We start from the raw sequence: 25391 nt of genomic DNA, 5'->3' as shown, positions 1-25391 counted from the left end.
AGGTGCTGAGCATTGTGACATGCATACTAATGGTTTGAAGTTTAATGTTTTTAACTTTTCTTTAAAGTTTCCCTTTCCCTTTTTTCTTGGGTAGTGTTATAGGGAGATGCTTGGAGATATCTTATTGTCTGTAAATGAAATACTTGGAGAATATTTTTGGTGCATTTTTATTATGCTTTTTATCTTTTTCTTTCTTTGTCTCTCTTCCAGATTTGGACCTTCGGTATTTCTGGAGCTGGAGTTCTTTTGAGGACTATCTGATGTTCTGCTTTGCCTTCATGCTGCTGTGTGCTTTCATAACGTTCCTCTTTCTGGACTGGGTCCTATTTGTGGAGGCCCTGGGCTCTTTGGCGGTGATGTTTGAAGCCATGTTGGGCCTGCCTCAGCTGCTGCAAAACTACAACAACCGCTCCACCAGAGGCATGAGGTAAACAAGACCTAAACTATTATTGATCTTTCATTAAGATGCTTCATTTGGGCCCTTAAATTGTTATATTAAAATGTTATGTTAAGAGTCTGTTCTAGAGGTCTTCTCTTTTTTTCTTTAAAAAAAGAGGGAAAAAAAACCCGACCCAAGAAAAACCCAATAAATTAGACCCGAGTCCGGACCGACAATTTTTTTTTGAACCCAATTGGTTTGGCCTCAACTGCATTTAGATGGTTTTCTGCAATCAATCTGGCAACAGTACATTGTTTTTCCGCTTGGGCGAGCACCTCCAGGTAGATAAACTGCTCATAAGCATTATGTTTCACCTCAAATGACAAGGAATTTTATATTTATGTTAATATTAAGAAGCAAATCCCTACACTCATCCTCGGGAATAGCTTGGGTATTGCAGAGCGCAGTTTATGTGGAGTGCGCTCTGCTGCTGCACACACCTGTATCCTGGAGGGTTTAGTAATTTACACATAGGAGCGCATATTGACAGAGATAATAACATTGTCATAGAATTATTTCACATGTATTTGTTTTAAATATTAAAATATTATTAAACACCTGAAACGAATAGTGGAAAGTTGGCATATTTTTAAAATAATTCTGGTCTTCTCGGGTCCATTCTGTAAAAGCGCATATATTTTAAATGAACTGAGACCTGAGGCTACGAATATCAGACCTGACCCATATCCGAGGCACTTGTCAAAGTTTTGGACCCAAACCCGCTCTGGTCTTGGGTCAGACCTCATGTTTTCGCATCCACGTTGAACCGTGAAGATTTCTAGTGTTCACACTTGTAGATTGGTTCTCTTACACCAAAAAAGAAAACAAAACATTCTGGTTCAGTCACTGTAAACTGTCATTTTAAACCCTATACATAAAGATAGAAAGAAAAAAAAAAAACTTTTGTGACGTATATTTTGCAACGGATCTTACCGAACTTCCAAAACAATGCTGTGTGCTGGGCTAAATGCGCTTGTTGTATGTGCGCACATACGATGGCATTTTTACCAGCTGAGAACTCACGAAGAACCAAAAGGAGTCAGAACAGTGCCAACAATTCCACTGTTGCACACAAACAAAGATCTACTGCAAAGGAGATGATGGTTTTGACACCTGTACAGAACTGTAATGGGTAACATTGCTCCTGTGACAAGAAGAACCAGGTATTCTTCAGCATTCTGTCCTTTTTAGGGTCCCATCTTCTGACATCACATCCTGTTTTTGGTTCGTGTAGATGTCTTTGGTATGTGTTGTGTTCATATTTCAGTTGAACCGCACCAGAGTTAGTTTGGAAGCGAATGGTCTGCTTGTTTGGTGTGCACTAGGGTTTGGATGGCAACATTATCAAATAACCCGCACTAACAGAGAAACTGCACCAAAGTTAATTTTAATCAGACCAAACCTGCCAAATGTGAACACACCCTAAAAACCTACCAAGTGGAAAATGCAGTCCCAGAATGCATTGTGACAAGCTTAGTGTAAAAATGCAGTTGAAGTAATGTTGACTGTAAAGATTAGGGATGCACAATATACCATTATCATATAATTTATCAGCCAGTATTAGTCGATTAGTCTATTACATTTACATTTAGATTAAGTGAGCATTAGATGGTGGCAATGGTAAAGTTACTCTTTAAAAACACAAATTATTTAATAACAGCTCTAAATAATTAGATCCTAAATAAAGCTCAAAATTATTATTCATTTTTCATACTGTATATATTGTAATGTTGTGATGCTGAACAATCACAACAACACTACTGTCCATGTATGTTATGGTTCCATGTTATGTAGCATTCAAAACATGTTACAGTTTATGCTTCACAACCTCTTTTAGCAGTTTTTGCTCATTGGTTGTCATAATGCGTGTTAATGTCATCTGTGCCATGGCAGGTAGAAGGTGAGAAGGTTCAATTCACACACAGTAATTGTTTTCAGGACATGCCTCACTAGAGACATCACTCATTAAAGGCATATAACGATGATAATCAATATTAGACAGCTAATGAGCTTGTTAATTGATGTTACAGCCCACTCTGCTAAAGTCCGAAGACTCCTTGGTGACCTTACTGGTACTTTTTGAAAAAAGCCCAAAATGAGAGCAAGAGAGAATTTAGAGTAAAGCTAATATCTTTAGCCTCAGGCTACAGTCAGCATAATAATCACAGCTCAATATCAGCTCCACCTCAGCTGAAGGCAGCTCTTTTTAAAAAAAAAAAAAAAAAAAAAAAAGAAGGAAAAAGCGCTTCATCTCATGGTCTGCTCTACAGAACTCGGTGTGACACACGCTCCAGGCTCCTCTTTATGAGCCAAATTAAACATTGTGAGCACAGTTTAGGTTGAGAGTGGGAAAATGGAAGCTAATGTAAATGACGTTTCTCCGGAAATCTGTCTTTTTATGAACACAATGAATGTGTCACCGCCGTCGCGTGTAGTGTGTAATGCCTTTGCCCTTGATGTGATTTCAGAGTGTCTGCAGGCGTCGACGGCCCTCGACCGATCACTGCACTGACATCTGTGTTTTTTTTTCGCATGCATGTGAATTTATTATTGGTGAAGCCTTTGGAGTAATGATTCAGAGTGTTTTTTTTAAGCCGTCCTTCAACATCTATGAGTGGAAGGTATCTGTCAATAAGACAGTATGGCAGTGTTTGTGTGTATACAGTATCTTGTGTATATACTGTATATCTGTGTATAAATATGTAATGAACCTTTAAACCTAAGAAGGCCGCTAAACTTTTTTTTGGATTTTGTCTAAAATTATTAAATGTGCTACTACTAACAACAGTATTAAAAGAATAGTTCATCCTGCCAAAAAAAAAAAAAAATCTGTAAACATTTATCTTGAAGTACAAATGTGTCGTACCAGGTTTAATATAATTGGTTCTCACATTTGTGATCTCTCTGTAATCAAGTTTCAAAATTCAGAAGAGTGAATGAGATTTGAATAAGCTTTAGAATATTTTTAATAATTAAGAAATTTTGGTTTATTCCTTGTAGAAAGTTATCGTTTGACTTCAGAAGACTTGAAATTTAATAAAAAGGTTGTATTAGACTACTTTTTTGAGCTTGACAGCCCCTGATCATGACTATGTTCCAAAACCTAGTGAGCTGCTTATGCCAATTGTATGCCGAATATAATTAATTCAGTACCAAAAAGTATTGAAAAAAATTGTTCAGTACGAAAAAGTATCAATTAAAAATGAATTGAATTCACAAATTAACTATTTTATCCAACAGTTGTATGTGCTGAGTAATTCTATGCTGATTAAAGATAGCTTTTAGCTTAGGATTAGCAAAATGCTAACGGCAAACTCTATTGAAATCAGTTGTGTGCTAAGTCTCCCATGTAGTTCTTCATGTGAGGAGTGCTACCGTCAATGCCAATGTTCCAAACTGATCTCTAATGAGGTTTTATTTCATTTATTTAGTATGTTAGGTTTTGTAACATTAGCCTATATGTTTTCAGTTTATAAAAATGACAACATTCTTCAATCATCTTCTGCTCCAGAGAAGAAAAGCAGTCATAGTTTGGAACAAAATGATGATGATTAAATGGTGACGGAATTTAAATTTTTGGGTGAGCTAAACTTTGCAACATTTCTGCAAAATGATATAGCATTGGTTCTTGCACATTTGTTCGCACTTTAAAAGTGAAATGTCCAGTGAGTGGTGATTAAAAGCATTCATTTTTATCTGAAACAGATGAACGTAAATCGGGCAAAGTTTTATTACATCGGTTCTCACTGCATGTATTGTTTTGCAACAAGAACATTACCAGGTGAGCTACCAAGCAAGTTTGCTACATCAGAAAATCCATACATATGGAGCTCGTTATGCGATACAAATGTCAAAATATATTAGTAGTCAATCATGCAATTTGGTAACAGTGTTTTGAGGTCATAACCTAGGATTGTGCAAAGAACCACACAAAAATAAGTCCTTTTTAATTTGCCTCTGAAATCATAATTTATGTGAAAATTACTAAAAAATGTTGGTGTTTTAGTGTCACTAGTATTCATTTCAGCTGAAAAGTGTAGTGAATTGTATGTATCGGTAGGTTTTTGGAGTTTGTTTTCAATGAGCCTAGATAGTAAATTGCTTTCTAGGTGGGCAGCGTACTACTGTAGGTTGTGGAACAGAGCTTGTGTTTGTGTTGTTGTGCCCTTGTAGAGAGAGTTTTATGAGGTATCGTGACAGTCTCCACATCAGTATCTTCACCAATGACACGTGAAGTACTGTCTTTAACAAGACCAACCATCCATACCCCCCTACAGTCCTTAATATGGGCCAGTGAAGCTGGGAGGGTCCAACAATGTGCCCTTGAGCCAGACATTTATTGAACCTGAAGGATTTAAATGGCCCATCTCCCCTTGCTATTTTCTGAAAGCACCCATCTCTCTTGTTGACCTTCTTTCTCCTCGTTTGAACTTCTCGTTGATCCTGTGTCTGCTTCTGCTGCTGTTTAAATTCATGTGTTCATTTCTGGTGGAAACACAGATGTAATGAAGTGAGAAACAGAAGGGCAGTGTGTGTCTCAGACTGTGACTGACGTTTATGGCGCAGGTTCCCAGCGACATGCTGACTCCCCTCTCCCATGAGGCTTTGGCCCATTTTTCAACTTCTAAAAGCTCCTCAGAATTCTTGACAGGGGCTTTTTTGTGAGTTCACATTTGTATTTTTACTGAAATTGATTCCTAATCTTTTTCATTTCAGATTTTGGACCCTGAGGGCACTGTTTATACTTGTGAGCACCCTATTTTATCTGAAGGTTTCCTTTACACGTGTGAGTCTGACAGCCATATTCAGTGTGAATTATATTACAAATGGCTATCGTCTTTAGCCACGGGGTGGACTCTTTGATAATGGTTCTAATTATAGAGATGTAATGACTCAGCGGACATGGATTCTCATCCTGTGAACCCTCTTTTCTTTTACAGATAACACGTAGACTAACACTCATTATCCTTGTTTTAATCTCGTCTGATGCAAGCAAAGACCTCAGATACTGTACAGGTTGTTGGTGTAAATGGCCATTCACACCAAGAACAATAACTATAACTATAAAGTTTAAAGGGTTAGTTCACCCAAAAATGAAAATGTTCTACACCCAAAAATCGTTCTACACCCGTAAGACCTTCGTTCATCTTCGGAGCACAAATTAAGATATTTTTTATTAAATCCGATGGCTCAGTGAGGCCTGTATTGCCAGCAATGTTACTGCACCTCTCAAGATCCATAAAGGTACTAAAAACATATTTAAAACAGTTCATGTGACTTCAGTGGTTCTATCTTAATGTTATAAAGCGATAAGAATACTTTTTGTGTGCCAAAAAAACTAAATAACAAATTTTCAACAATATCTATATGGGCCGATTTCAAAACACTGCTTCATGAAGTTTCAAAGCTTTATGAATCTTTTGTTTTGAATTAGTGATTCGGATCTCCTATCAAACGGCTAAACTGCTGAAATCACGTGACATTGGCGCTCCGATTCACTGATTCGATTTGTAAAGCTCTGAAGCAGTGTTTTGAACTCGCCCCATATAGATACTGTTGAAAAGACGTTATTTTGGGGTTTTTTTGGCGCACAAAAAGTATTCTTGTCGCTTTATAATATTAAGATAGAACCACTGAACTCACATGAACTGTTTCAAATATGTTTTTAGTACCTTAATGGATCTTGAGAGGTGCAGTAACATTGCTGGCAATGGAGACCTCACTGAGCCATCGGATTTCATCAACAATATCTTAATTTGTGTTCTGAAGATTAACAAAGGTCTTACTGGTGTGGAACGACATGAGGGTGAGTAATAAATGACACTATTTTCATTTTTGGGTGAACTAACCCTTTAAATAATCATTCTAATTCTATGAGAATAGGTAAGTCCACACCACAACTATAACAATAACGAAGAAACGATTTCATTGGAATCACTTTCAGATCAATTGTTTCCTGCTGATGTTTGATAAAACATCGATAGCTAATCAGAATCCACACAACTTTCCAGTGAAATCAAATTTAATAGTTCTTATTCTTTATGGAATATTGCAGTATTTATTATAAATGATTTATTCATGCACATCATGTGCCATCGTAATATTTAATCAAAATTTTATCCCCTCCCTCTTGCAATGACATCCCTTTTAATCTCTTCTCTTCTCTGATGATGTTTACTGGCGCGAAAGCGGGAAAACCTGTCACTCACATGAGATTAGAGCAATAGCAAAGGACAATGATCAAACAATCCAGTCAATTCCCAACAAAATCAAGTTCTATCCTACAATTTTTTTCTTGTTTGAGAAGCCGTTTCACTCACACATACGTCACAAAAGACTATCACAACTTCCATTTCATGCTGACTTTAAAGAGCTTGAGCATTTAAAACAAATGACATGCTTATAATAAACAAAACATTATCATCTTTCTTACAGATGCTAACATAGTTATCTTTATAGATTGGGGTTTAATTTTATAAGTCCCAGCTATACTCAGATTACACAACAATCATCACATTGCTGTTGCTGTCTTTCACCTGCTGTCTCTCACCTGCTGTCTCTCACTTCTCTCAGTTCAGACACCTCCACACAAGCTCTAATTTTTTTTTAAAAAGTTAACCAAAAAAGTTTGAGGCACTCAGCTCTAATGTCGGCTGAAACCAGTTTCTGGGGTTTGGGCTCCATGCTAAGTCAAGAGCGTAGTTAGCATCAGGACCCTGCTGTGTTGATGAAGCCAAGTGCACCGTAATCTGTCTCCCTAACAAGCAGGGACACGCAGCCAGATTCTCCCATGAGACAGAGCTCCGCCATGGGCCTCGCTGCTCACACAGAGCCCTGATCGGTCCTGATTACCCCTGGGAGTTTCACGCTCATAGGAAACGTTTCCCGTGTTTATAAAAATAAGGAAGCAGTGGATGTGACTTAGCTGTACTGGGTATCTGGGGAACGAAAAGTGTCTTCGCTAACATAGATGCTGTTCTGTTTTGTTGTGGCTACTGTTATGACAACTGGTGGGAGCTATTTGTCTTTCTGTGGTCTGTTTGTGCATGTGATCTACCTTATATATGCTTCAAATGGTGCTCAGCAATACACCCAGGTGGCAAAACCTCATTTATCATAGGTAGCGAAGCAACATCCATGAAAATGGACACAAGCAGAGTGAAAGAAATGCTTTATTAACCTCAAAACAAGTCAAGTCAATACTGAGGGACCCTGTTTCGTTTCTTACTTGCCAACAAGAACATGAGTTTGTTTAGAATGAAATATTAGAGTACTGCATACTACAAAGTATGCATTGTATACTTCTTACTGTTGTTTAAAAAATCTGTGAAACAGTTTGCATTACGCAACGATAATCCTTTCAAACATTCTTGCCATATATCTTTGCATATTTAATGTATACATTTTAAAATTGTAATTTATTCCCGTGATGGTAAAGCATAATTTTCAGCAGCCATTACTCCAGTCTTCAGTGTCACATGATCCTTCAGAAATCATTGTAATATGCTGATTTGCTACTCAAGAAACTTTTCTTATTATTATAAATGTCGAAAACAGTTTTTGCTGTTTAATATTTTTGTGGAAACTGAAAAAAAATCAGGATTCTTTGATGAATAGAAAGCTGAAAAGAACACCATATATTTGAATAGAAATAGAAAAATTAGCATCCTTGCAAAATAAACAAACAAAAAATATTATTGACCCCAAGCTGTCCCTTAAAATTAGCCCTTTAATGATGGCAAAATTAATCTAAATCTTAAAAACATTCAAAAATATTTAAATACCCAATACTGAACTACTAATAAATCATAAAAAAAAATGTCCATCACAACTGATAACCAACATGTTGCCCAATATATTGTGCATCTTTAAAGGGTTAGTTCACCCAAAAATGAAAATAATGTAATTAATTACTCACCGTCATGTCGTTCTACACCCGTAAGACCTTCGTTCATCTTCGGGACACAAATTAAGATATTTTTGATGAAATCCGATGGCTCAGTGAGGCCTGCATTGACAGCAAGACAATTAACACTTTCAATGCCCAGAAAGGTACTAAAGATATATTTTAAAACAGTTCATGTGACTACAGTGGTTCAACCTTAATATTATAAAGTGACGAGAATACTTTTTGTGTGGCAAAAAAACAAAATAACAACTTTTCAACAATATCTAGTGATGGCCAATTTCAAAACACTGCTTCAAATTTTTTTTTTTGAATCAGTGGTTCGGATCGCTTGTCAAACTGCTGAAATCACGTGACTTTGGCGCTCCGAACCACTTATTTTGAGGGAGAGTAATAAATACTGTGCATAGTATTTATGATGCATACTGCAGAAATAGTATGGTAGTATTCTGTTCTTAACATAGCCATCTGATACCTGAAAGTGATGTTTCAACTCAGCACATATTAGCAAGGTATCTTTTGACACACTTCAATCTTTGAGTTGCTATCGCTTAGAGGCGTGCAAACATACAGTACTTTGTCAGTAGAGTTGTTGCCCTCACAGTTGTTGGCTGTCATGTCTGGGTTAATTAGAGAAGAAAAAGCCATTGGAGTGGATCCCCATATGAACCAAGGTGAGCGGAGGTACGCTGGCTTCCAGCGCAGTCCCCATTGATCAGACTGAGCTGTGTGATTGAATTAGTTGAGCCGCTAGCAGCCACGGCTTGCCAGGACCAGTACCGCAACAGAATTATTCACATTCCCTCCAGGGCAAAGTACAGCAAAGTAGAGGAGGAGACGGAAAAGAAAAAGAAAAGAGAGCAGAGTGCCGGCATTCTGGTGGGAAAGACAGAGAGGGAAAGAGGAAGACCATCCGTTTTTCTGGTTGACATGCCTATTTGTATGACATTAGCATTGCTCTTAATGGGTTTGTGTATACAGAAGTAGAAATATATCACAGGGGATGTTATAATGTCCAACTGTATTGATTTAAAGGCTGCTGGAACATTCCATTTCCATCCAGAGCACATTGCAGCTGTTCTGTATGCATTTCCAGATTGTTTTGATTGGCTACATTTTGTTTGTAAGACAGTGATCTGTGTGAGCTTGTTTGTTAGCCATATGGTAGAGAAACATAATTCAATTTTAGGGTTTTAATGTCTCGAACACTTTATCTTTCTCGGAGGTTTTTCTGTCTTTTGTTCTTTTGTGTGGTGGAGACTGATCTCTTTTAGAAAATGTGCAAAGTGCAAACCCCCCTGTGTTTGAGCCGGATGGATCGATCTACATACATATTTCATTGTCTTTTTTTTCTTTTTTTGAGGTTGGCCTGTCTTTTCTCTCACTAGCCTTTTGAATTCATTGGTCTTCAAATGTGCCAAAGTTTTGACTAGCCCACTTTACCTCCAGCCCATGAATGGTTCATACAGTAGCTTTCTCTGATGGATTCTCAAGGTTTGTTTTCGCTTGTCTTTTTCTTTCCATAGGTGAAGAGCAACTAGAAGCAGGACTATAGTTGATTCAACTATTTCTCTTCACTCCCTTCGTAAACATTTGTACTGAGTGAGGGTTTTTATGTGGGAGCTTTGGTGACGTTCTCTCTTTCAGAGGTTTCTCGATGGTCACGGTTTATCCCTCTATCGATGTGAACTGAGTAGAGAGAAACCGGAGAGACTGCACAGGAGGAAGAGGCCAGTGTGTCGATACATCTGTCTGGAGCAGATCTTCAGAACGCTGCCCCTTCTTAGATGTCTCTGGCAAATGTCAAAACTGAACTCTCATCAGAAGCCCAGTAGGCTTGTTTTGCCTCTTGTATGTCTGGTTTCTGTAGCCTCCAGTAGACAGAACTATCAACTATCGACATGAAGTCTGCTCCACTGTGCAGCTTATTTTGACCAACAGTCCAGTTATTCTGTCTGTCTGTCTGTGTCTGTCTGTCTGTCTGTCTGTCTGTCATCTATCTATCCATTTGTTGTTCTGTCAGTTGTTCTATCTATCTGTCTCTCTCTATCTGTCTTTCCTTCTATCTGTCTATCCTTCTGTCTGTCCTATCTATCTATCTATCTAAAAAATAAAGGTTCTTTATTGGCATCAATGTTTCCATAAAGAACCTTTAACACCCATTCTTTGGATTATTAAAATGTTTTTCACACTAAGAAAAAGGGTTCTTTTAAGATCTGTTTGCAACCTATCTATCATCTATCACTGTCTCTTGTTCTGTCTGTCTGTCTATGCATATATCTGTCTGTCTGTCATTATCTTGTTCCAGCTATTGTTCCGTCTTTCTATCATTCTATGTATCATTCTATCATTCTTGCGGTTGCCCTGTCTTTCTATTGTTCTATCAACATTTTTACCATTCTATTGTTTTATCTATTATTCTAAAGTTATATTGTTCCATTTTTCTGTCATTCCATCATTCTATTTTTCTGTCCATTGTTCTTTCTATCATTCTATATATAGTTATTTGTTAAATAGATCTATCTTTTGTTCGAAATGTTGTTTATAATTTTTTTTAATGTTTATAATTCTGTCATTCTGTCTCATTCCATGTATCATTCTTTCTATAGTTTCATCGTTCTGTTTTTCTATCATTTTATCTATCATTCTGTCCATCTGTTGCTCTAGCTAGCATTTCTATTATTCTGCAATTTCATTCTATCCTCCTATTCTTCTTTCTGTACCCATTCTTTCCCTTTCCCTGTTCTTCTATCTGACTATCTATGATTTTAACTCTCTTTCTTTCTTTCTTTCTTTCTTTCTTTCTTTCTTTTCTAACCGCCTCTCTCTTTCCTCCCGGCGTAGAGATGAGTGAGTGTCAGGTTGAAGAGGATCAATTGAAGGCTTGTCAGGGTTGAGTGCAGGTCTGTTCAGTGTGGACTGGGAGTGCTGTAACCGTGGCCTCAGTTCTCCTAATCAATGCAATAATCACTTCCACCTCTCTCACAGGCCCTGAAGCGCTACTCGCTGTTTGCTGAGCATTTCTTTCATCTGCTGTCAATCCGCAAAGGGCTCGGAGGGGAAGGAGAGTGGAGGAAAAGATAGCGGTTTGTTTTTGTGAACGGGAAAGAGCGTGTTTGTCTTAGAATGAATGTTTGGGAACAATTGGATGAGTTTCTGTTCTCTGGGCGGAAGATGGAGAACTTTTAAGTGGTTTTTATTGTGTGGCACTACTGTTGTCAGTGCTCTTGTATGGATGACCCACCCCACTTAATTACCTCATTAATGTTTCATCCCCATTAATGATGTTTGGAGATGGTCTCTAGAGTAAACCAATGTAAAAGACAAATGAAGGAGGAGAGTGGGGTGTAACTTTGAGATCAGATATAGAGGACACATTTTCTCTCAGAGCGCTTTAACAGGACATTTTAATAGAGATTTCCATATGAAAAGTTCATGTAAAGTATTTCATATAGAAAGTGTAAAGTTTTCACCTCCACATCTCATTTTTACATTTTAGTTTGCACCAACTATCAGCATTTTGTGGATAAAATGCTTTAGGACTATAAATATATAATGCCAAAAATTTTGTGATTTAGCAAGGCAGTGTCTATAACAGGACATTTTAGCACTGTAAAGAATCCAATATCCAGATCCATGATCATATTTCACACTGATGTTAGCAAACAGTGCACTTCCTGCCAGCAAATGTTCCTTCAACCTCATTCACAATATTCCTTTGACACCAAAACATAAGGAAGCACAAAAAAAAAAATAAGGAAGAACATAATGCACAATAGTCAATGTCATGTCTAGATGGGTGGGTTTGTAATATCAGGTTGGAAGATTGTTCCATTTTATTACTGTAGATGTCTGCTTCTGCTGCCCCACATTGTGTAAAAGACTAATTTCTCCTGTAGGGACGACCGGCAGGAGCACAAGAAGTCCAAATTCTCATCCCTCTCCGTCTGTGACAGCTGATGAATAGTCTGTGCTCATCTTTAGGCCACTTTTTTTCTCTTTACGCTTGAATGAAATGAATGAACTCATTCAAATACCGCTGAGAACGCAGCGTCTCTCCTTGCCCGAGAACTCTTTTTAGCTGATTCCTGAAAGTTTCCAAAGCTTAACTTTTCTCTGCTTTTCAAAAATGAAGGACGGATTGACATTTACAAAATATTGTGCTTTGGTGGCCCCCCAAGCTTCCTTCAGGTGGTTCGGTCCTTTTCTGGCTAATAAAGAGAAGGCTATGTACCGGGCGTCCCAGGATACACTGTTCCTCCTGTCTCTTGACCACAAATAGTCAAATTTAACCTTTGTAAAATATAAATTCTTCTCCATAAAATGCATAAATGAATCTATTTTTAGCTTTTATAAGCCATTATATACCAGAAGTTAGACAATTGGACTCTACCTTTTACCTCACCCCTTCATGATTTTATATTAATGAAATAATTGCGTCCTGTAGATTTAATTAAGTGTAGCTGAAATTTGCACCCCACTGCACTCAATTGCACAAGACTTCAGAGACTTGTAAATGTGAGATATACAGACTTTATCAAGTGGGAGGACAGGACATTGTACGATACATTAGTCTGATGTATTGGTGATGCTTTTAAAAGGTTCTGAATGAGGTTAATTTATCAGAACTTTATAGCTGAGTGGGGTTCTTTCCAGCTGCTGAGACTATATATATGTTTCTGAAAGCTTCAGTAAAATGTTCTCTTTCTCTGTGTCTCTCCCTCTTTTTCAGCGTAAAGATGGTGCTTCTGTGGACCGCTGGTGACATCTTTAAGACCACGTATTTTGTGATCAATGAAAGCCCCACCCAGTTCTTGGTCTGTGGTGCGGTACAGATCTTAATTGACATTGCCATTCTGCTGCAGGTGGGCTTCTATGGCCAGGACACCAGAATCAAACTGGGCTGAACTCACTATAATAATGATGGTCATCAACACTCCTAAACAAGGACATACTACATGCTGCAAACCTACAAAACTATACGCTTTTATTTTTCTACAGTGGGGTTCAAAAGTCTGAGACTACTAGTGAAAATGTTTGTATTTTGCTTTTCTTTCATTTAATATAACTTAATTTCACAATGATATTTAATCATATGTTTATCTCTCATTTTAAATAAAAAATTTTTATTAAAAAATGCATTAATAACATGAAAATTAAAGTTAAAAAGTTCAATTGAAAAATGTTAATTCATTAAGGGAGCCAGAAGCTAGATATTTTACTTTATAACTTGTTAAATATGGATATTTTTCTTGCACAAACGCATCGCTTCACTTCAGAAGACCTTTATTAAACCCCCGGAGCCGTGTGGAGTATGTTTATGATGGATGGATGTGGATAGGGTCACTTTTCTTGAGCTTCATTCACTGCCATTGTAAAGCTTGGATGCGTCAGGATGTTTATTAATATAACTCCGGTTGTGTTCTTCAGAAAGAAGGAGTTCATATACACCTAGGATGGCTTGGGGTAATTTTCATTTGAGGGTGAACTAATCTTTTAAAGCAAAATATCAAATGTTTTCTATTAGTTTTCTCATAATGTCTCAGTCTTTTGAACTCCACAGCGTATTTATTTTTATTATATTTATCCTGAGGTTGTTTTCTCTCTCTTTTCAAGTTATTTCATGTCTTACCAAAAAACAAGTTTGTTCAAAGAAGGGTGAACAGGCCTTATATGCACCTGCCGGACATCTTATAATTTAAAGAAAACATTTAACTAATCCAGTCTACACATTTACTACAACCTGCCAAATGAATGACCCTTCAGTTTGTTGTTTTTATAGTATTTGTCTTTTTGCTAGCTTTTGTGAGAGCCAGTATGCTCTTAGTGCAATGGAAGTGCTTGGAAATGCATGTGCCAAATGCATCTGCCTCAAACTGAATTCAAACTGCTAGCTCATTTGTCAACCATTTGTGATTCTTTTTCTTCGTAGAGCACTTAAATCATTGTTACTTGAATAGTTGCACATGAAAATCCATATTTTAAGCAGCAGATTTATGTTAGACTTTATAAACCTGAGCCTTGAGTCAAAACCAGTTGCTGATGAATGGTTTTATTACCAAACTTTAATTACCTAACCATATCAGTGGAATAGCATGAGGGTATGTCATAAATATATAATGGACAACTGATTTATCACATATGATTGCATTGCAAACAAGAAAAACAGATGGATTTGTTCTGTTTCCATATCACAGATCAATATTCCCTTTTAAACAAAGTAATTTTGCTAAAGGATCGTTTTACTATTGGTGCCAGCATTTCGCAAATGCAGTATTGTTTTTAACCAAAGTTTTTAACGGAGAAATCAGAATGATAATGCGTAATGGTCCAATGAAAAACCAGTTGCAGTTCATTGTAACCACACAAAGCCAATTATGGACAATATTTGAGCCATCTTGAGTTGATAGTCTGCTATGTCCTGTAAAGATGACAATGATTACCTCTCCACATGACCACAACCATCCATGTTTGTCCATGCACGTCACGCCAAGATGAAGAGCAGTCTGCCCCCTCAAATATTGACATTTGGTCTGTGTTTATGTGGAAGTTGATGGGACTGGTGAGAAAAAGTGGAAATTGATGAGACTGGTGAGAAAAAAATGCAGTCATCTCAACTCTCCTGCTGCGGTTGATCAGCTTTGAGGAGTCTTCATCATAAAATAGTTCCTCTCTATTAAGTTACCATTCACATCAGCACTGAGGTATGTACTATTTTTCACTGCAAAGAAAAGGTCACTATAACTTTAAATCCTACTGTAGCGCCAGGCTGCTCAGGGAGGACTACAGATGTGGCCTTAAAAAAGCACTTTCAAATTCCATCTCAGTTTTGGCTTTCTTTCTACTTCCCTGCCCATGTTTTACTGTAGGGATTTCGACACTGCGATAGACTGATTAAGCCTGGTGGCTCCTTTGGCATTAGTTGAACGTCAAAGTTTAGCCGTTGGTTATTACAGATGGTCACAAAGCCACAGCCTCAGCTGTTTCCTCCCTGCATGGGCAGGTTTATTGGCTTTAGTTCTCATTGTGGTGAGACTTTATTTGTGGTAAATCTTTGTTCTGTTGTGCTGTTAATCACCTCGTCAACATATCTGACCCCAGCAAAGGTCAAAACCACTGACACATTCATTCACAGGAAAATACAGATACATTGCATTACTGCGATGCTATGCAGTACATATGTTTGAATGTCATTTGGAAGTATTTTCTTTTAGAATGTACTTTTGTACATTTTTTTTAAGTTAAGATGAACTCTTGGATAAGGTACACTTCTAGGGCTGGGTAAAAATATCGATTTCTCGATTTTAATCAATTCTCATTTTTTACGAAGCGATATCGATCCCAAGAATCCATTAGTCCATCCTGTTTTCAGTTGTTGAATGAACAGAACATTGTAGTGTGCCTCCCGTCCAATAAATCGCAATAAGCTTTGTGCATTGTTGCTTTTGATGTGAAACAAAGTCTCAGATTTCAAATTCTGTCAATTGTTTTATGAAATTCAAAAAATAAATAGCATTTTGGCGCTTTTTAATGTGGCCTGACAGATCGCTGTTGCACCTCAGTTCAAGAGAAGCGGCAGCGCGAAGCGCACGTGAACTGATCATCTCCTTCGCTTTAATACCAGTTACAGCATGAAATAAACATGAATGAACATCTGAAGGTATGTTAAAAGATACAGTACAACTTACCGAAATCCGTATCATGTCTCATGTAATCGCTCAACCAGTGTTTCAACCGCGGAATAAGACAGCTTACAATATGTCACATCACATTTAGCCTACCTCAGGAAAACCATATCCAGTGACCATAAACTCGTTAGTCAGCTAGGAAAATGAACCCTAGAGAGGAGCATTATGCTAAATACATGCACCATATTACATATTCATTGTCATTTTTAATGTTCTTCAATGTTTAATGCATGTTTGAATAAATCCATCAAGTTTTTATGACAGCCACCATTATGTTTATATTTCAAAAAACGAATTGAAGTAGGCTAGAAGTAGAATTGTGATTGTAAAGTTAGTATTATAAGTTTATTATTATAAAAACTTCATTGAGTGTAATTTAAGTACAAATTAGTTCATTTTAACATGTATAGTTTACAGCATTAGTTGACAGATTTTTTTCCTTAAGAAAATTTGCCATGTATTGTACCTGCATATATCCAAAATAATCGATATTGAATCGAATCGGAATTGAATTGAATCGCAAGCCTGTGAATCTGAATCATATCGAATCGTGAAATTTGTGTCAATACCCAGCCCTATATACTACCATTCAAAAAAAAAAAAAAAAAAAAAATTATATCAAGGATGCATTAAATTGATCAAAAGTGACAGTAAAGTATTTATATTTACAAAAGATATCTATACTGTTCTTTTTGGGGTTTCTGTTCCTCAAAGAATCTTGAAAAAAATGTATCATGGAAATGTGTTTTTCCACAAAAATAGTAAGCAGCTGATAATAATATTTGTTTCTTAAGCAGCAAATCATATTCAAATAATTTCTGAAGGAAATGGCTCCTGAAAATTCAGCTTTGCCATCACATGAATAAATTGCATTTTAAAATGTATTAAAATTTTAAATTGCAATAATCTTTCACAGTATTACTTATCTTTTTTTGAATGGTAGTGTACACAATTTTTGTCCAGTCAAACTGTCCCGTCTCACACCAATACACTCCTCATGAGAAAAGTTTTATCAGCAGTTGTGATATTTTGTGTTTGAGTTCATATATATATATATATATATATGATTTCACAGTTTTGAGAGCTGACTTTGGTATCCTGGATATTTTTCTTCAGTTTGAGGTATCTTATGAAACTCTAGAGTGAGATTGCTAGGATCTTTTTCTCAGAAGAAACATCTGAAAAGCTGTAGTCTTCATTTGCTCTGCGATATTTTCTTTGCTCTTTCTTTCTTTTGGGCCAACTCGTTTAACGTTTAATTTTGATCTTCTTAAAACCTTTTTGTAACCAGAAAAGAATGATTGTTACATCTAAAGATATTCTTGTTTTGTTTAATAATCACACATATGTTTCTACTGTATCTGTTATTTTTCCAATTTTCATTGTTTTGTTAGTTGCACATGACTGGTACAGTAAATAGCTTTGCCAAGCTTTGTAATTCTCTCATCATCAGTGAGGAAATCACACCGATGAGCAAGATAAACGGTCTATTATGTGTTTAATGTTGTGTGATAATGACCGTTTAATGTTGCCTTAATGGTCTGAACATTTTTGTCAATCGTGTCAAAAAGGTGCCTTAAAAAGTGTCATGACGAACAATCTTTAACCTGTCATTATGAATACAGCTTATTGGACATAATTATTCAATTTTCAGGATATTAGTGTTATAACATATGCAACCTTTATGATATAATGCCATGGGTTATGGCATTATATAGAGGATACAGGGCTGGAAATGAGGGTTGGGGGACTGGGACTGAGTCCAGTGAGTGAATTGCATGGGGGGACAGAGTTCCAATTCGAAATGTAGAGGATTTCCATCTTTCATCCATGTTATAGCCTCCAAACACTATGCAAATTTCATACATAAATATGGTATGATTTCCCCCCCCCCCCCCCCCCCATTTATAGTTTAAAAATATGAAATATTTTTTGTGAATCTTGGCCATTTTCACCACTGTGTGTGTATATGTTTATCATATTCCTGGACCTGCAGATGCTATCCTGTTGCATCTGGATGAACCCACAATGTCAGCATGTTATGTAACAATATCTGTATTGCTTGTTTAATGATTTTTTTTTTTTTATTTCCTAAATTTGTATTTGTAAAGCTCCAGCAATATACTTGATTTAATAACATCTGATGCATGATTACACATTTTAAATGGCATGTAAATTGCTTGTGTGACCAGTGCAGTGGAGTGTAAAATTGAAAAACCAAGTTCCATCCTTTTCTGATTCTGTACTAAGCGTGTGTGACAGGAAACAGAATGACCATTATGGATAATAAAGAAAAAAATCACTGATCAGAAAGTGTTCGTCTCTACCGCACCGCTCTCTGACCCGCGGTCCTGAACTTGACAGTACTGCACTCTACATGGCTTTACATTCCTTTGGTGTCAGCAGTGAAAGAGACTCGGTATGAAATATTCAAGTTTGTGGGGAAGACTGGATTATAGATGAGAGACTAAGCCTTCAGGATACCTGTATCACTCCATTAATCGAAGTCCCATACATTAATAATACGGTACAGGATGTCACATTGATGACTGCGGGAATCCTGGGTATTCTTGCTCGAATGGGGACATTCAGGTGGGCTGTGGAGAAGCCTAATGCAGGGATAGGGAAATGGCGGATTGAGTTACTACATTTGCTCGTTTTTATCTCCTTCTGTAGACACAGTCCATTACAACAATGAAAGCAGACATCTCAAGTTTCAAATGCTTCAGCAGCACAAAGACAAGCAAGGACTGATAGTCAAGGATATGCCAATCAGGTCAGAAGGTCAAATTTAACCCCACAATTATTATGTGGAATTATAAAATTCTCATTCTCAGGACAATAATATGGAAAAAATTATATTTACACACTATATACACACTTATACACTATATGTTTTTAAAAGAAGTTTCTTATGCTCATCAAGGCTGCAATTATTTATGAAAGCCCGTTTCCGCCACTAAATAAAAAAAATTAAAACCGTAATTGCGACTTTTTATCTAAGAATTCTGACTTTTTTTCCTCACAATTCTGAGAAAAAACATCTCACAATTCAGACTTCTCACAATTCTGACTTTTTTCTCAGAATTGTGAGATACAAACTCGCAATTGCGTGATATAAAGTCACAATTCTGACTTTGTCACAGTTGCGAGTTTATATCTCAGAATTGTGACTTTATAACTCGCAATTGTGAGAAAAAAGTCAGAATTGTGAGAAGTCTGAATTGTGAGATATAAACTCGCAATTGCGAGATAAAATGTCAGAATTCTGTCGCAATTACTATTTTTATTTTTTTATTTAGTGGCGGAAACGGCTTCCATATTTATTTGATCAAAAATCCTGTAAATATAATTTACAGTAAATATACAGTACTATTGTGAAATATTATTACAATGTAAAATATCTGTTTTCTGTTTGAATATATTTTAAAATATAATGTATTCTTGTGATGCAAAGCTGCATTTACAGCATCATTACTCCAGTCTTCAGTGTCACATGATCCTTCAGAAATGATTTTAATTTGCTGATTTGGTGCTTAAGAAACTTTTATTACAATATAATACATTAGTGAGTATTTGAAGGCAAATGTGCTTAAAGGGTTAGTTCACCCAAAAATGGAACTTGAAAGTGGTGGTTAAATTGATGTCTATGGAAGAGTCATATACCTCTCGGTTTTCATCAAAAATATCTTCATTTGTGTTCTGAAGATGAACGAAGGTCTTACAGGTGTGGAATGACATGAGGGTGAGTAATTAATGACAGAATTTTCATTTTTGGGTGAACCAACCCTTTAATTGTCTTGAAGATAATTTCACTGTGCAAATGTAATGGTCTGAAAAATAGACTTTATTTTATTAATGTAAAATATGATTTAAGAATGTATTGTTCTTCTAATGTTGGGGTGATGAGATTTACCACTTTCACCAGTGTTATGTGGAACAATATTTCTGATATCCACTGATGAATGACTCTTGCTCAACCCTCTCAATGGACCATCTTATGTCATGTAGAACGTCTCTGCGACGCTTTAAAGCTGTTCTTGAGAAGTCCTGATAATTGCATGTGTAGCGGTGTGTTGACATGACGTAATATGACCTGACCTGAGTTATGGTGCATTTGTCCTTTCCCTTCATATCGTTATATGTGAGAAAAATTGCATTTCTGTGTCATCTGTGAAACAATTGATGTTTGTATTAACTTCCTTTTATAGACAGAAATGCTGCCAAGGGAACAGTCCTTCAGAATCATATGTGTTACCTAACTATAGTGCAGGTGTCATATTTCACAGAACATTAGCTACTTTGATAAGGTCAGCATGTCAGAAAGTATGTACTGAACAATAATGCAATGCTTTTTGAGGTTCTTAAAGCGTGCATTATGTCTAGATTCAGACGGTGGTGGTGATGTATTGTAAATGCTGTTTGAAGTATGTGGGCAGGGGATATTTTATTCCTAATTGCAAACCATCAGCTAATGGGGTCAAAGGGTCATTCTGTACTTTAGCTCTTCACTTGAGATACCATTACAGATATCATTACACGTATATGTACGTGACAGACACGCCGTAGCTCTGTAGGATGTTGCCTCAGACGGTCAGCTAATCGATAATCAATCGTCAGTGAATTCAATAAACAGTTTGATGATGAGTGTTCTGACAGTATCTTAGATGCTTTCAAGTTTAATCAGCCGATGTGGAGCACACAAAATCAATGATGATATTAATGTTTTTATATCAGGCTAACATGCAGAATGTATATGTAAGGGATAATCCATGGCTAGCTGTGCATTAAGTAAGGAATAATTGACGACAGGCTGTTGAATTATTAGAAAAATAATGCACACCCAATGTGGTAATTCAGCCACAACACGAAGTGGAACATGATGTTTATGGTTTTTTTGTGCTGTAAGTTGTAACTTGTATTAAAGTGGAAAAAATGACTCCCGCTCTGCGCTGCCGAACTGAGGCGCTACAGCGATTTGTCATGTCACATTTAAGAGCGTCAAAATGACATTCATTGTTTGAATTTTGTGATAAAAATGGAGAGAATTTAAAAGCTGAGACTTTGTTTCTTATCACAAGTAAAAAATCACAAAGCTCTTTGCGAATCTTGGATGGGGGCACTCTACAATAATGTTTGGTGTAGGGAAAAACTGCAGACCTGGCAACCCTGGCTTGAACTACGGGTCATTCATATAGGGTCAAATAGAGCTTGCTTTAAATTCGCTATTTTTTTAATGCATTATTGTCGTGTTAACTTGCCCTAAATTCAACACAAGAGATTGTTTTCAAACACGATATGGGTTGCAGTCTGAGCACGTTTTTCCGCCCCTTTTTGATTGACAGGATATAATCAGCCCAGATCATCGGCTGTGCCAATGCCAATTGCCTATAGTGAAAATAATTGCTTTTATCGGCCGAAAAATCGGTGCATCTCTAATTTGAATTACATTTTATGAATTAAACAACTCATAACCTACTTTATCACTAGAAAAAACCTTGTGAACTTGAAATAACCTGTTAAATGTTTGCATAATATTTTATGCTTAAGACATTTCTCCTCATTTAGAACCTTTTTTGGGTTCTTTAAAATTAAGTCAGGAACCCTAGGGTTCTATAGAACCTCACTGATTTTTAATTTTTTTTTTTTCTAATTGTTTATATGCTTTTCAAAACAACATTGGACCCCAATGATTTCAATTTTATGAAAACACTGACATTTTTCAAAATATATTCTTTTGTGTTTAGAACGACATAAAGTTGAGTAAATTTTATTTTTTTTCGATTAACTTTCCCTTTAAAGCAACACCATGGAACATTTGCTCACGGTTCCCCCATGTGGTTGATAAGCGCAGTTGTCTGTTACCAGTGTCGTAAATACTGTCGCTGTATAAGCTTACCTGTGGGCAGCGCAATACACGTGAATTTGTTGACTAAAGCTGAACCGGCAAATGCAGAAACCTCGTTTGGAAACCATGTCCACCGACCAGGTAAAGTAGCCGGTGTTACACACACATACAAATATCATTACATAGTTTTATTTATTGTTACGCCAGAACTGAAAAGTACAATGACAAAAAGAACGGTAGTATGTTAGCCTAGTTTTTTGCTCGCATAGTTCGTATGTAGCATTGTTTGAAAAGGGTGTAATTTGTATAATAGCATAAAATGTTGTTCGCATGGCTTTGAGACTTGCATATTAGATCGTTACATCCTATAGTTAGCTGTTGGCTAACTCCACCCAGGCTACGAGTAAAATGTGTGACATATACCGTAAAGTAAGGTCGCAGTCTTCCGCTGGCAGGGGATGGGCGGGGCTGTGTGTACCGACCCGAACACGAAACTTGTTAAGGGTTACGTTTTTTCTTGTTTTGACTTTATACGTCCCACTCTGTATTTTAGCATCACTCCATGTTTTTTTTTTTTTTTTTTTTTTTTTTTTTAATATCATTCTCAAATGTAAATAATGTAAAGCTCATCACTAGTACTAACAGTTTTGTTGTCCTTCCTTCCTTTTGCATTCCTTTATCAGTTTCCCTATCTTCCTCTATTCCTGTCCTGTATGAACAATGACTTGATTAGACTCTGAGGATGTTGGCTTCACTGTATGATGGAGAGGCCCTATGATCCTATTTGTTTTAAACGCTCATAAACGCCTCTTTCAGTCTACCCAGGCTAAATTATTCAATCTGTTAGTGTAATGAGAAGGTCTCGCGCACCAGAAGAGGTTGAAATATCTTCCTTGTCTCTGCATTACACCTGGCTGACTACTGCACCATTCAGCTCAACTGCAGGGAAAGGGTTTTTTTTTTCTTAACACAGCATCACACCTTTGCTTAGAGGATTTGAAAAGGTGTACACCTGTTATATTTACATATAAAAACAGCTGTGATTTACTAGAAATTCGTTGTAAAAATATAACATGGAAGCATTTCATGTTTTACGGTATGGTATTTTTTGTCTGCATATTTAATTTCAAAGCAGTATATTTCATATATATATAATATATTTTATATATATATATATATATATATATATATATATATATATATATATATATATATAATATATATATATATATATATATATATATATAATAGATATAGATATATATATATATATATATATATATATACACACTATGGTACGGTAACTATTAAAGGGTTAGTTCACCCAAAAATTAAAATTATGTCATTTATTACTCACCTTCATGTCGTTCCACACCCGCAAGACCTTTGTTCATCTTCAGAACACAAATTAAGATATTTTTGATAAAATCCGATGACTCAGTGAGGCCTGCTTTGCCAGCAAGATCATTTCCTTTTTCAATGCCCAGAAAGCTCCTAAAGACATATTTAAAACAGTTCATGTGAGTACAGTGGTTCAACCTTAATATTATAAAGCGACGAGAATACTTTTTGTGCACCAAAAAAAACAAAATAGCTAAGGGAACAGTCCTTCAGCATTATATGTGTTACCTAACTATAGTGCAGGTGTCATATTTCACAGAACATTAGCTACTTTGATAAGGTCAGCATGTCAGAAAGTATGTACTGAACAATAATGCAATGCTTTTTGAGGTTCTTAAAGCGTGCATTATGTCTAGATTCAGACGATTTTGTTCAACAATATCTAGTGATGGGCGATTTCAAAACACTGCTTCATGAAGCTTCGAAGCTTTACGAATCTTTTGTTTCGAATCTGTGGTTCGGAGCGTGTATCAAACTGCCAAAGTAATGTGAACTCTTGAAATTTAGAAGTGCTTATGACGTAACAAATCCAGTGTTTTGAAATTGCCCATCACTAGATATTGTGGAATAAAGTCGTTTTTTTGGTGCACAAAAAGTATTCTCGTCGCTTCATAACATTAAGGTTGAACCGCTGTACTCACATGAACCGTTTTAAATATACCTTTAGTACCTTTCTGGGCATTGAAAAAGGAAATGATCTTGCTGGCAATGCAGGCATCACTGAGCCAATGGATTTTATCAAAAATATCTTAATTTGTGTTCTGAAGATGAGCGAAGGTCTTACGGGTGTGGAACGATGTGAGGGTGAGTAATGACTGAATTTTCTTTTTTGGGTGAACTAACCCTTTAACAGTTTTTTTTCTGAAGCATTTTTTTTTTTTTTTTTTTGATAAAGTTGCTACCATTTTTTTACAGTGCGTTAGACGTGTCATTTTTATTACTTTTGCTTTCCTTGCATTTTTCTTTCTTTCATTCTTTCTTTTCTGTGTAAGGTCAGACTGTCAGCGCAAACAGGCTTGCAGACAAACTGCAGCACCAACAGTAGTCATCAGAATGACTCACTCACTGCCACCCATACTGTGCACTGCTACTGCTGTTCCAAATGATTATCAGAGTGGCTGCACTCGTGGACTTCCCTGAATGACTTCCTCCGAATGCCCTCGGCTCCTTTACCCGAGCAATTAGCCCTCAATCTGATTGAGGGCAGTCTCCATCTCCATCTCCAGCCTGAATCACTGTGCTACACCATATTTAAATCAATATCAGTTTCTCTCCTACAATTACAACTTTTTCTCATTACTGGTGATTCAAATGAAACAATCACTAATCGGGCCGTTTGGCAGTGGAGCTATTTTCTGCTCACAGGTAATTATGAGTCATGTTAAATTACCACTGTAAGTATATGATGCGCACAGACCTTTCCCTTACATTCCTCCATGTAATAACGGGGAAATATCGATTTAGGTTTTTAACATAATGATGAGGCATATATTACTATGACTGATATAGATCATAACTGTCATTGTCTTCTCATCCATGCTATAGGCAGACCAGGTAAAATGTCCAACTGGGGAATTGCAAAACGTCATGGGGAAGCTTTGGAAATAGAGCGTAACTACGGTTCGATGGCATCTGTGTGATTAAGAGAGAGGAAAATAACTTTTGTTTATGGTCAGAACCCTATTTTTGCTTTTAAAGAGACAGTTCACCCAAAATTGAATGTTCTGTCAATATGTACTCACCCTCATGTTGTTACTAACAAAGATATTTTGCAGAATTTCTGCACTGCTCTTTTTAATACAATGAAAACAAATTAGGACAGGGGCTGTCAAGCACCATAAATGACTAGTGAGTGTGTATGTATGTATGTATGTATGTATGTGTGTGTGTGTGTGTGTGTGTGTGTGTGTAGTCAAGTCACCTTTATTTATATAGCACTTTATAAAATACAGATTGTTTCAAAACATCTTTACAGTAACAAAAGGAAAATCATTCAATGATGCAAATAAAGTTCATTTCGGCTGTACAGCAGCTCTAAAAGAAAATCGTGACATTGTTTCAGCTGAAGTCTGTTCAGTGTTGATTCAGTTCCATCTTAAAGATCATCAA

General features: G+C 36.5%; 1 protein-coding gene across 5 annotated transcripts in view; it reads left to right on the top strand.

Annotated features, from left to right (window-relative positions):
- Positions 1-25391, top strand: part of si:dkey-246g23.2 (solute carrier family 66 member 2) — a 69930-nt gene that overhangs the window by 31366 nt on the left and 13173 nt on the right. For 4 of the 5 annotated variants that reach the window (XM_051869549.1, XM_051869546.1, XM_051869547.1 and 1 more), the window contains exons 4-5: positions 211-427; positions 13078-18346. In XM_051869549.1, the coding sequence (XP_051725509.1) occupies positions 211-427; positions 13078-13252 (392 nt within the window). In that variant the 3' untranslated portion in view covers positions 13253-18346. Of the gene's footprint in view, positions 1-210; positions 428-13077; positions 18347-25391 lie in introns of those variants that run through there. The other variant, XM_051869550.1, reaches the window with a different exon arrangement.

The sequence above is a fragment of the Ctenopharyngodon idella genome, chromosome 18, assembly GCF_019924925.1.
Source record: "Ctenopharyngodon idella isolate HZGC_01 chromosome 18, HZGC01, whole genome shotgun sequence".
In the NCBI taxonomy this organism is placed as follows: Eukaryota; Metazoa; Chordata; class Actinopteri; order Cypriniformes; family Xenocyprididae; genus Ctenopharyngodon; species Ctenopharyngodon idella.
This window is presented reverse-complemented; position numbering and strand designations above follow the sequence as displayed.